Source organism: Ovis canadensis, chromosome 2 (genome assembly GCF_042477335.2).
Source record: "Ovis canadensis isolate MfBH-ARS-UI-01 breed Bighorn chromosome 2, ARS-UI_OviCan_v2, whole genome shotgun sequence".
NCBI classification, from domain to species: domain Eukaryota; kingdom Metazoa; phylum Chordata; class Mammalia; order Artiodactyla; family Bovidae; genus Ovis; species Ovis canadensis.
This window is the reverse complement of record NC_091246.1, coordinates 29,169,251-29,181,410: the sequence shown is the minus strand read 5'-3', so window position 1 is coordinate 29,181,410 and position 12,160 is coordinate 29,169,251. Positions and strand designations below refer to the sequence as shown.

The window sequence follows — 12,160 nt, the reverse complement described above, 5'->3', positions numbered from 1 at the left end:
GAGAGTTTTAGAATGGGATCAAGCATCTTACCATAAGTCTGCATAAAGAAAGCAGAACACTAAACAAGGTCTCCAGGGCCATAACACAATCCTCTACCCCATTTTCACCCTAAGAATAAAAAACACACACATTAAACTGTTAAAACCAATAGCTCACTGTAGAGGAAAAAAAAAAAAAAAGAATAAAAAGGAGCAAACTCGGCCATAATTAAGTTATCCAGAGATAACATAACTACTTTAAACATTTTAACGTTCTTTTAAATATACGTGCACATACACACACATACATGCACGCGTAGGTAATATATTTTAACAAAACAAAATTACTGTTTTGTTACAGGATTTTATCATTAACACATTTGAAGGTAGTACTAATAGGCAGTGGTCTGGGTGCACCTCACTCCCTGTTTTGGAGCATTGCTGTTTATGCATAGCTTAAGTTCTGGGACAGGCTCCATGCTTCATTCATCCTATATCCCCAAAGGCTTAATGAAAAGTATCATCAATAAGTAACTGTCCCTGTAGTATCAGAAGCGATGAAGTGCCCATCTGAAGATCACAGCTGTACCGAACAACATTTGCAAAATACCTGCACGAATTATTTGATTTTAACAGGTCTGTTCGGTACAGTCCTAAATGGCCTGAGACTTTCCCTCTAATATGATGTCTATAATTGTGCTTTGAAAACATGTGAGATGACTTTTAAACTTAAGGATTCCCCTATCCAAAAAATGGCAGTACAGTTAATATGCAACGTAAAAGGAAAAAAATAGCTTCAAAAAGTGAGAGCATTTGAAAACGCCCTTTTTCCTTTTGGTTGTTCTCATTTTTCCTCAACTCTCATACTTCCTACACTTTCTGCTCTTCCCAATAGAAGCCTGCACTTACCTTTAATCTTCTACGGTTCATCCGAACATACCAATTGGTCAAAATATCCACAAACTTGACCAGGCGAGGTACCACAGTATAGAGCCTGTAAGCTAAAAGTAAGACAACCAATCAGACAGTGAGAACATACAAAAGTCTTGGGAGCTTAAGACAGGGCTGGATACAAGAAGAGCAAGTAGGCCCTGCCATTCAAGGGCTATCACATCTATTAGGGAGATAGGTGAGTTTTCATTCCAATCCCAAAGAAAGGCAATGCCAAAGAATGCTCAAACTACCACACAATTGCACTCATCTCACATGCTAGTAAAGTAATGCTCAAAATTCTCCAAGCCAGGCTTTAACAGTATGTGAACCGTGAACTTCCAGACATTCAAGCTGGACTTAGAAAAGGCAAAGAAACCCAAGATCAATGCCAACATCCGTTGGATCATCAGAAGAGCAAGACAGTTCCATAAAAACATCTGCTTTATTGACTATGTGGAAGTCTTTGACTGTGTGGACCACAACAAAATCTGGAAAATTCTTAAAGAGATGGGAATACCAGACCACCTGACCTGCCTCTTAAAAAACCTGTATGCCGGTTGGGAATCAAAAATCAGAACTGGACATGGAACAATAGACTGGTTCCAAATAGGGAAAGGAGTACATCAAGGCTGTATATTGTCACCCTGCTTATTTAATTTATCTGCAGAATACATCATGAGAAACACTGGGCTGGATGAAGCACAAGCTGGAATCAAAATTGCCAGGAGAAATATCAATAACCTCAGATATGCAGCAGAGAAGGCAATGGCACCCCACTCCAGTACTCTTGCCTGGAAAATCCATGGATGGAGGAGCCTCGTAGGCTGCAGTCCATGGCGTTGCTAAGAGTTGGACACGACTGAGCAACTTCACTTTCACTTTTCACTTTCATGCACTGGAGTAGGAAATGGCAACCCACTCCAGTGTTCTTGCCTGGAGAATCCCAGGGATGGGGAAGCCTGGTGGGCTGCCGTCTATGGGGTCGCACAGAGTCAGACACGACTGAAGTGACTTAGCAGCAGCAGCAGATATACAGATGACACCACCCTTATGGCAGAAATGGAAGAACTAAAGAGCCTCTTGATGAAAGTGAAAAAGGAAAGTGAAAAAGTTGGCTTAAAGCTCAACATTCAGAAAATGAAGGTCATGGCATCCGGTCCCATCACTTCATGGCAAATAGATGGAGAAACAGTGGAAAGAGTGACAGACTTTATTTTTTGGGGCTCCAAAATCACTGCAGATGGTGATTGCAGCCGTGAAATTAAGACGCTTGCTCCTTGGAAGAAAATCTATGACCAACCTAGACAGCATATTGAAAAGCAGAGACATTACTTTGTCAACAAAGGTCCATCTAGTCGAAGCTATGATTTTTCCAGTAGTCATGTATGGATGTGAGAGTTGGACTATAAAGAAAGCTGAGCGCCAAAGAATTGATGCTTTTGAACTATGGTGTTGGAGAAGACTCTTGAGAGTCCCTGGACTGCAAGGAGATCCAACCAGACCTTCCTAAAGATCAGTCCTGAATATTCATTGGAAGGACTGATGCCGAAGCTGAAATTCCCAATACTTTGGCCACCTGATGCGAAGAACTGACACATTTGAAAAGATCCTGATGCTGGGAAAGATTGAAGGCGGGAAAAGGGGACGACAGAGGATGAGATGGTTGGTTGGCATCACTGACTCAATGGACTTGAGTTTGAGTAAACTCTGGGAGTTGGTGATGGACAGGGAGGCCTGGTGTGCTGCAGTCCATGGGATCGCAAAGAGTTGGACACGACTGAGTAACTGAACTGAATTGAACTGAACTGAACTGCTGCCCAACTTCTAGTTTCCGGGCAGACCAGGACCCAGTCAGAGTATACATTCTCAGGTCATAGCTATTGCTGCCTAAAGATGGCAAGGGTTCCCTGGCAACAGTCCTACTCATTTATATCACTCAGGAGGGAAAAGTGGACATGGTTATTAATACATGTCTCAGGAGTGTGGTAAGTCTGATTCACATACTCATTTCCATTTTCACTTATGCAGGGTGACAATATACAGCCTTGACATACTCCTTTTCCTAGTTGAAATCAGTCTGTTGTTCCATATCCAGCTCTAATTGTTGCTTCCTGACCTGTATACAGATTTCTCAAGAGGCAGGTCAGGTGGTCTGGTATTCCCATCTCTTTAAGAATTTTCCACAGTTTATTGTGATCCACACAGTTAAAGGCTTTGGCATAGTCAATAAACAGAAACAGATGTTTTCTTGGAACTCTCTTGCTTATTATGCATGTTTAAAAGTGGGCATAGTCCTTCAGGATGACTGATAAAACATTCAAAACTTCCTGGACTAACCATCCAGTTATGCCAAGTACAGAGGCATCAACTGTTCCACAAAGAACTATGTACCAGCTGAGGAACTGAAGACCCCTACACGAACCACCTGATTGCTCTGGCCTCTTAAATCCACTGGAGTCCTATAACAGTAGCAGCACCTGCCAACCACAGGATGCTATGGGAGGGTGGTTTATGTTACCAGGGTGCACACAGGGATGCCATTTTTTTCTCCACTGGCCACCGACTTTATCAGACCCATATACACTCAGACCATCTCAGGTATCCTGGTTAATAGTTTCTTGAATTTCTCACCTTGACTTATGGTTGTCTATCTCTGACTTTAAGGAAACCAACATAACCTACCTTTTCAACCTCTGTCTAAAAACAAAATTCATTGTTGTTAGGTAACAGAAATGTGGGGAAATGTCAATTTCCTTACTGTGTTTCTGAATTTCCTAATTTTTTCTAGTCTACTTATTTAACAAAGTAGACTTAAAAATAAATTTAAAACACATTAGTAACAAGTACTACTTATTAAGAACCTGTTATCTGCTAGCTACTGTATGTACACAGTTTCTGTCTAAGTCTTACAAAAACTATTACTAGGCAGTTTTTGGATATAGAAATGGAGGCTCATAGACTAGACGATGCTTCACCCAGGGAACAAGTGGTGTGCAGGTTGGGATCTGAACCCATGGGCATCCACTACTGAAGCCTGTGATTCCGTGGGCCTGTGTGGTGTTGGTGGAGGGCTAAGGCCACTAGAGGGCTTCCCTGGTGGCTCAGAAGTTAAAGCATCTGCCTGGAATGCAGGAGACTCGGGTTCAATCCCTGGGTTGGGAAGATCCCCTGGAGAAGGAAATGGCAACCCACTCCAGTACTCTTGCCTGGAGAATCCCATGGAGGGAGGAGCCTGGTAGGCTACAGTCCATGGGGTTGCAAAGAGTTGGACACGACTGAGCAACTTCAGTAGTAGTAGGCAAGGCCACTAGATACCCCCTCAAGACAATCTCTCAGGCCTTGGAACAATATATTTCCACAACAAACAAGCCTTAAAATTATATTTGAGAGGTAAAAAGAAACATTTATTCATCTAGTATTCTGTCCCTCGAAATTTCTATAAAAGTTCCTCTATGTTTAGAAAACCACACACCTATGGTGAATTACTCTTCCACAAAGGAGGCAAGAATACACAATGGAGAAAAGACAGTCTCTTTAGCAAGCGGTATTGGAAAAGCTGGACAATCACATGTAAATCAATGATATGAGAACACTCATTTACACCATACACAAAAATAAACTCAAAATGGCATAAAGACTTAAATTAAGACATGACACCATAACAAACTCCTCCAAGAGAATACAGAAATGGGAACAAATACAAATGTGATGTAATCAACCATAAGCTTTACACAGCAAAGGAAACTATGAATAAAACAAGACAATCTGCGGACTAGGAGAAAATATTTGTGACAAACAAGGGCTTAATTTCCAAAATATACAAATAGCTCATACAAGAAAAAAAAAGAAAAAAACATGGGCAGAAGACCTAAATAGACATTTTTCCAAAGAAGACATACAGATGGCCAATAGGCACATCAGACGATGTTCAACACTGCCAATTACCATTTATACCAGTCAGAATGGCCATCATTTAAAAAGCCCTCAAATAAGAAATGCTGAAGAGGATGTGGAGAAAGGGAACCTTCCCCTACAATGTTGGTAGGACTGTAAACTGGTATAGCCACAATGGAAACAGTATGGAGGTTCCTTAAAAACCTGAAACTCTAACTTGAAAAGATGCATGCACCCCAGGGGTCACTGCAGCACTATTTACAATAGCCAAGATATGGAAGCAACCTAAAAGGCCATCAACAGAAGAACAGATAAAGAAGATGTGCGTGCGTACACACACACACAGAGGAATGCTACTCAGCAATACAAAGAATGAAATAATATGAAATAAAGCCATTTGCAGCAACATGTATGGACCTAGAGAATATCATACTAAATCAGAAAGAGAAAAACAAATACTGTAAGATATCACTTATACATGAGATCTAAATAAAATATGATACAAATGAACTTATTTACAAAATGAAAGAGACTCACAGACATTTAAAAAAACCAACAAATAAAAAAAACCTTACAGTTACCAAAGGGGAAACAGGATGGGGGAGGGATAAATTAGGAGTTTGGGATTAACAGATACAAACTACTATAAATTAAATGAACAACAAAGTCCTATTGCATAGCACAGGAAACTATATTCAATATCCTATACTAAACCATAATAGAAAAGAATATGAAAAAGAAAAAAAAAATATATATCTGAATCACTTTGCTATACGGCAAAAACTAATGCAACATTGTAAATTGACTATTCTTCAAAAAAAAAATTCTATGTTTATAAAGAAAAACAATTAAATACTAAAAGAGTAATTATAAAGAGAGAATCTTTATTCCTGGGAGGAAGGCCGAAAAGAGACATACCTGCCATTTCAGTCTCAAAGAACCCAACGAGCGACTGCATAAAGGACAGGACCCACCGGTCTGTGATGTTGGTACTTTCTTTAACCATGTTCTCGTTGTAAAGGAATTCCATTTCTTCTTCCTAGGAAGTGACAATTATTGAAACTTTTTGCATGCATGGGAGAAACCACTGTAAGGAAATGAACTCTTTAAATGATTTAAACTGAAAGAACTAGCCAAACCAAAAAAAAAAAAAATCACAAAATACACACTCTATTGGCAATCTAAATTTCTGATTCTTAACAATATTTTCCAAGTAAATGCTAAATTTGGAACATTAAGTCCTCAATTAATGAAATACATTTCTAAATGAACTAAAGAGAATTTAGGAAAACATGATTCCTATCATCAAAGAGTAACTATGAATTCAGAAATATTTCACAATCCTGTCATTAAGTATAGTTAAGTCACTTCAGTCGTGTCCGACTCTGTGCGACCCCATAGATGGCAGCCCACCAGGCTCCCCCGTCCCTGGGATTCTCTAGGCAAGAACACTGGAGTGGGTTGCCATTTTCTTCTCCAATGCAGGAAAGTGAAAAGTGCAAGTGAAGTCGCTCAGTTGTGTCCGACCCTTAGCGACACCATGGACTGCAGCCTACCAGGCTCCTCCGTCCATGGGATTTTCCAGGCAAGAGTACTGGAGTGGGGTGCCATTGCCTTCTCCAAGTACAGTGTTTAGTTACCTTAAATCTGAGGAAGGATGGACAGTAAAACTGGGTAGGAATGGACAACTATCTATAAGCTGAAAATGAATACTAGGAGTTAATGTCTTTGCTTAATTTATTTTACCCAGAATGCTCTATTTACCTGCTGCTTTTTCCTTTGCAAATCCTCCTGATCCTTAAGGCCCACTTCACCTGTCCCTTCTCAACAGCATCACCATCAGGATGGCAAGGGAGCAACCACACTGACTCTTGCCCTGATTTAAGCACCCAGTGCTGTAGTCTGCATCTTCCTGCCAGGCCCAGATGAGCCCCAGGGATGAGTGGTTTAATCCAGTCTGTCTTCTTGAGTTCTACACAGGCAGAGGTCTGCAAAGTAGACCCACTTCATGACTACTGGCCTGAGAGGTGGTGAGATCAAAAAGAAGAACACCACTAGGGCCTGGAAAAGACCCTGTTCTTCCTGGGAGGGGCAGCGGGGGGTGGTGTTCATTAGCAGACAAGATGAACCAGAGGCAGCAAAACATATGGGGGCTTCTCAGAGTATGCTTCTCAAGTCAGCAGGTAACTGCTCTGAGACACCTTGACGTATATCACAACCACTGTTTTTCATCCCAGCAACTCAATGAGGTTTTTCTTGGAGTCTCAGCCCAAATGCACTCATGAAGTGGCTTTCTTGACCACTCATAGGCAGCAGCCTTTACGAGGCACTCACTCTGACATTAGCTGACTCATACTTGCTCATCATGAATTTGGCTGGCTAAATGAATATCCCAATGCAACTCTTCTTAAACAGGTGAAGCATCTGTGTCTTGCAGAGGTGAGCATCTGCCCAAATGGCAAAGCTCCAGTCCTGTTCTCCTTGGCTCAGCAGACCCCAGACAACTATTGCACCTTCATTGATGGCCTCTCCAATGGCTCTGAGCCCCCACCCATGGGGCCTGCTCAGCTGAGTCTCTCATGGAACTCCACCTCACAACTCACCCTGACTATCTTTCGCAAACCCAGCTCAGCAGGGCAGAATCTACTCCACAGCACTGCCACCCATACCTTCTGTAGCCTTAGGACGTTCTGGATGAAGAAGCGATAGGCATTGTACCAAGGGAGCAGAACATCCTTCAGGACATCTCGGACACCCTCTTCCTTAAAGCGAAGGTTTTCTGCTCTCACCACAGGGGAGTTAATCAGATATAATCTGGAAGGAGAAAAAATTACATGGAAATGGAATGAAGACAGTAAACCAAATATTACTGACATGTTGACAGGGTAATACCGATATCAGCACTTTTTCTGCAAAATGGGGACATTATAAATACTTTTCAAACAGTCCACTTAAAACTGACACAGTTCTCACTTTGTGTAAGAGACCTAGAAAATTCTAAAGGGGAAAGCAAGAATGCCACACCAAAATATGGCACTGGACTAACCTAAAATCATGTCCTGGGCTGGTTTTGGCACAGGGCCCAGGAGACATGGCAGCACCAAGAGGACGTAACCAGGCCCTCCTCCCAGGACAGGGAGGATCCACAAGGAACAGCCACACAAGCATTTTGCCAACATAGAGGGACCCAGAGGGCAGAGGCCAGGGACAGTGTTAAACATCCTGCAGGGTAGCCTTCAATACGAAGAATAATTAGGCCAAATTGTCGCCTATGACAAGGTTGAGTCTAACAGATAACTAGGGTTGCAGGACACTGAATAAACTGCTCCCAGACAACATGGGAACCGTGAATATGCTTGCCCAAAGGCCCTGGGTGTGGGTCTCTGTGTCAGTAACAGGAGGATGCAGAACAAGATCTCCGTGGTTCCTTTTAACCTGAGCACTGAAAGTTTACAACTCTATTTCAAGCAGTATCTTTCTCTAGACAATTTTCAGTATTTTTATTTGCTCTAGCATAAATGTAGCTCATATGGCTGTCTGAGGAGTAAGTGCAAAATAGAAATAAATGATATAAGAGAATTTTAATACCAACAAGACAGGGAATCTATAGGAGTAAGGCAGAGGCACCAGCAACTAACTTGGAAGTACCTGTGCTACTCAATAAAATCTAACACAGAGTCTCATCTTCCAAAAGACCTCTAGATTTAGAAACATCTTTACAATTTAGAAAACGATCTTGGGGATTTAAAGTCAATAACATACCAATACAATTCCATGTAATAGACATGCATTTTTCTAAAAAGAGCTAATTATAAACCAAATTAATAGAATGATTAGTATCACTGAAACCATGATTATATCACTGAATGTAAGATGTTTACATAAGAGATGACAAATACACACAAGGCAGAGCACTGGTCTGTACCTGAGGGCATCAGCACCATATTTATGAATTATTGAAAGTGGATCTGGATAATTCTTTTTGCGTTTGCTCATTTTTTGACCATCACTAGAAAAACAAAAGGGAGACATCAATTAAATAAGTCAACATCACAGTTTATATACGGTTATAGATTATCTATAATTTGGAATACATAACTGCAAATGGGACACAAGCTACTATTAAGGCACAACAATAAGGTTGTTTTGTTAATATCTGTGTAAGCTTCTTTCAGACTACTGTAGTGAATAAATGGAGAAGTTTCAGGATAAATGGCAGCAGGAAGATATAAGAGTATAACAATTCAAAAACACAGCTTTTGCATTTATCCCAGAGAAATGAAAACTTCCATTTACACAAAATCTATGAGGAAAAGTTCACAGTTTTATTCATAGTTGGCAAACACTAGAAACAACCCCAATGTCTTTCAGCAGGTGAAAGATCAAACTGTGGGTGATCATGGAACACTGCTCAACAACGAGAAGGAACTATGGATACATACAACCACCTAAGGGATCTCCAGGAATTACACTGAACAGAAAAAGTCAAGCACAGAATTGGATACAAATCCATTTATGTATCATGCTTGAAATGACAAAATTACAGAGATGGGAAAGAGATTAATGGTTACCAGGTGTTGGAGATTAGGGCTGAAGCTGAACTTGGCATATGAAGGGGTAGAGAAGGTATGGTTATGAAAAGGCAATAGAGACATCCTGTGATGCTGAAACAGGCCCAGTATCTTGACTGTGCTGGTGGATAGAGGAACCTATACATGAAATATTGCATGCAATAGCAAATGAGTGTAACTGGGGAAATCTGATTAAGATTGGTGAACTGAATCAACAGCCTGATCTTGATGATGTACTAATGGTTTCAAGAAACATGACCACTGGGGAAACCAGGCAAAGCACATAAGCACTCTCTATTAATTTTAGAGACTACATATATATAAGAGACTATAGAGACAACTATAATTCAGTAAAATTTCTTTCTTTCCTTTTTTTTGAAGCACAGACTGTAGAGCCAGACTGCGTAGGTACAGAACTAGAATTTATCACTCTGTTGCAGTGTAACCTTACTTCTTCTGCACCTCAAATGCCTCAGATGTTAAACTGGACAATTAAAAGACCCATTTCAAATGCCTCTGGGAGTAAATGAGTAAAGATGTATAAATGCTCAAAACAGGGCCTGGAACAGTGCTAAGTGTCATCCCTCACTCTGAAGAGCACATGCAGATATCTATGTATAAATAATTTATTTTCTTCTTTTTGTTTTTACTTGTAATAACTAGAGGCAACAGAAGCAAAGGAAAAAATAGTTCTCTATTATAAGCCTCTAGAACTAATAGCTTCTTCATATATTAAAAAGAGGACAACTAAAAGTACATTAAAAGATCAGTTCATAGATTAAATAAGAGCTATAAGCAAAAATACTTTATAAAATTCTAAATGACAAATGCTACTTTATCATTAGTAGTATAATGGGACACATGTCCCCCCCTTGGTCCGCCTCCATTAGGCTTAGTTCTTAATGCAGTCCTTCTCATAAGATAGAGGGATATGTAGAGACAGAATGCTACAGGTGGAGAAGGACAGAAGTTGGATGAAAACAGAAAACAGAAAGAAGTATAAGAGTAGAAGGAAGGAAAGAACAGGAACAGAACTGGTGCATTCCTAAATTCCTCTATTCACAAAGAACGGTCAGATCCAACCAGAAAATGCTCTAAGAACAGAGAGGAACTGGAACTCATCATTCTACAAGGGAGTGCACCTGCCTTGCCAGGACAAGTCCATTCACTATCACATTTTTGAATGGTGGCCGTCCAAAGAGAGATGTGGCTAGCACCAGCAGGGTGTAAAACCTGGGGGCAAAAAAAAAAACACACAAAGAAACAGTTCAATAAAATAAGAAACAGAATTCAAGCATAGGAAAGAAAACTGTGTTTACTTATTGGACTGAATTTCTATTTTAGGTAAGTTGCATTTCTTGGTAAGCACTTAAAGCAATGGTTCTTAATCCTGGTGATATATCAGGATCATCTAGGGAGCAGTAAAAAATTAAGGACAGGACCCACTGTAGACCAATCATGTTAGAGCTTTTCACTAGGAATAAAATGTACTTTATTTAAAGCAAATAAAACTCTGGAGTGAGGTACTGACTCTCTGCTGGGGACAGTACTATCACCTTCCTTGGGGAGCTAGTTGGACAGCCACAAGGCAGAGGTGGGCAATACTGGGTGTTCTCTCAGGACCTCCCAGAAATGCCAGGCTGAAAATCCAGAGATGTATGTTGCCTTTAGCACAAGGTCATAGGGGACAGCCTGATGACAAAAGACGTAAAAAGCACTCTCATCCAAAAGTCAAAAGGTAGACTGTAGGAACAGAGAAAATGTTTTTATTATATCAGATGTTATGCATGCCATTTATTTGCTAGCTAGATGTTTCCTAAAAGATCCACATCACACCCATGTAAGCTGTCCCAGTGTCATCTAGGACTGGATTTTGCAATAGAAGAATATCACCAGACACAACTGATGAGGATGGGAGACCAGATCCCTTGAATAAATGATCAGATATCCCTTCCTCTGAGGGCAGGTCAGTAGGACCATAGTTCTTAGGAGAGGCAGAGACTATGCCTGACAGAAGAGGGAGGCAGTGTGCACATGTGGACCCATAAGACAGCTTTTAACAGTTGCCAGACCTGGAAATTCCTCAGAGAAACAACTTATTTGTCAATCATCTGGCTCTCTCTTTAAGAATAGGAGCTTGTGCTGGTAGCTGTTCCTACAGAAAAATGGATTGAAAGCTAAAATACATTCCAGAACATTACGGCTGGAATTCCAAAAGTTTGTGAAGACTTCTAGTAGTAAAGACTGAAAATGACACCAGCATTCCTCAAATACTCCTTCAGAAACATTACTAATGAACGTGTAATAAGAACGTGGGGCAGTCCAAAAACATTGTTTTTGTTTCTTTTTTTCTTTTTCTTTTTATAGAATCTGAGCTGGCTGAAGAGCGCCAGGCTTCAGCAACAGCTCGAGAAAGGATGGAATTATCTGCTGGTCCTCACCTCCCCAGGTTAGGGTGAAGGAGATTTCATGCCAACAGCTGTAACTCCTCTCAGCTTCCAATCAACGCCCATGGCTCAAGCAGGGAGATAAGCAGTGGGGAGGGGGAAGCTCCTGAGGCTCACACACTGCTTGCTTCTCCCTCCTCCCCTTTCCCTTTGCTCCCCAGCAGAGCACAGCTGACCTGAGCCAGCAGCTGGAGGGAGGTGGATGGGACAGAGCACCAAGAGGAAGGGGCCCTCAGCCCAAGGAGGAAGGGACCTAGTGCCCCCCAACCCTGCACCTACCCATGGGAGGAGATGATGGGATGACTGATATTACTGTTACTGGTCACAACATTCAGT

General features: G+C 41.0%; 1 protein-coding gene across 2 annotated transcripts in view; it reads right to left on the bottom strand.

Annotated features, from left to right (window-relative positions):
- Nucleotides 1-12,160, bottom strand: part of IARS1 (isoleucyl-tRNA synthetase 1) — a 79,157-nt gene that overhangs the window by 23,754 nt on the left and 43,243 nt on the right. For both annotated transcript variants that reach the window (XR_011254247.1, XM_069575686.1), the window contains exons 17-22: nt 10,524-10,610; nt 8,732-8,815; nt 7,476-7,620; nt 5,725-5,845; nt 889-980; nt 32-109 (exon numbers count right to left, since the gene is read on the bottom strand). Coding sequence is in view for 1 of the 2 variants with exons in the window: in XM_069575686.1 (XP_069431787.1) it covers nt 32-109; nt 889-980; nt 5,725-5,845; nt 7,476-7,620; nt 8,732-8,815; nt 10,524-10,610 (607 nt within the window). In the remaining variant the exon portion in view is untranslated. The remainder of the gene's footprint in view (nt 1-31; nt 110-888; nt 981-5,724; nt 5,846-7,475; nt 7,621-8,731; nt 8,816-10,523; nt 10,611-12,160) is intronic.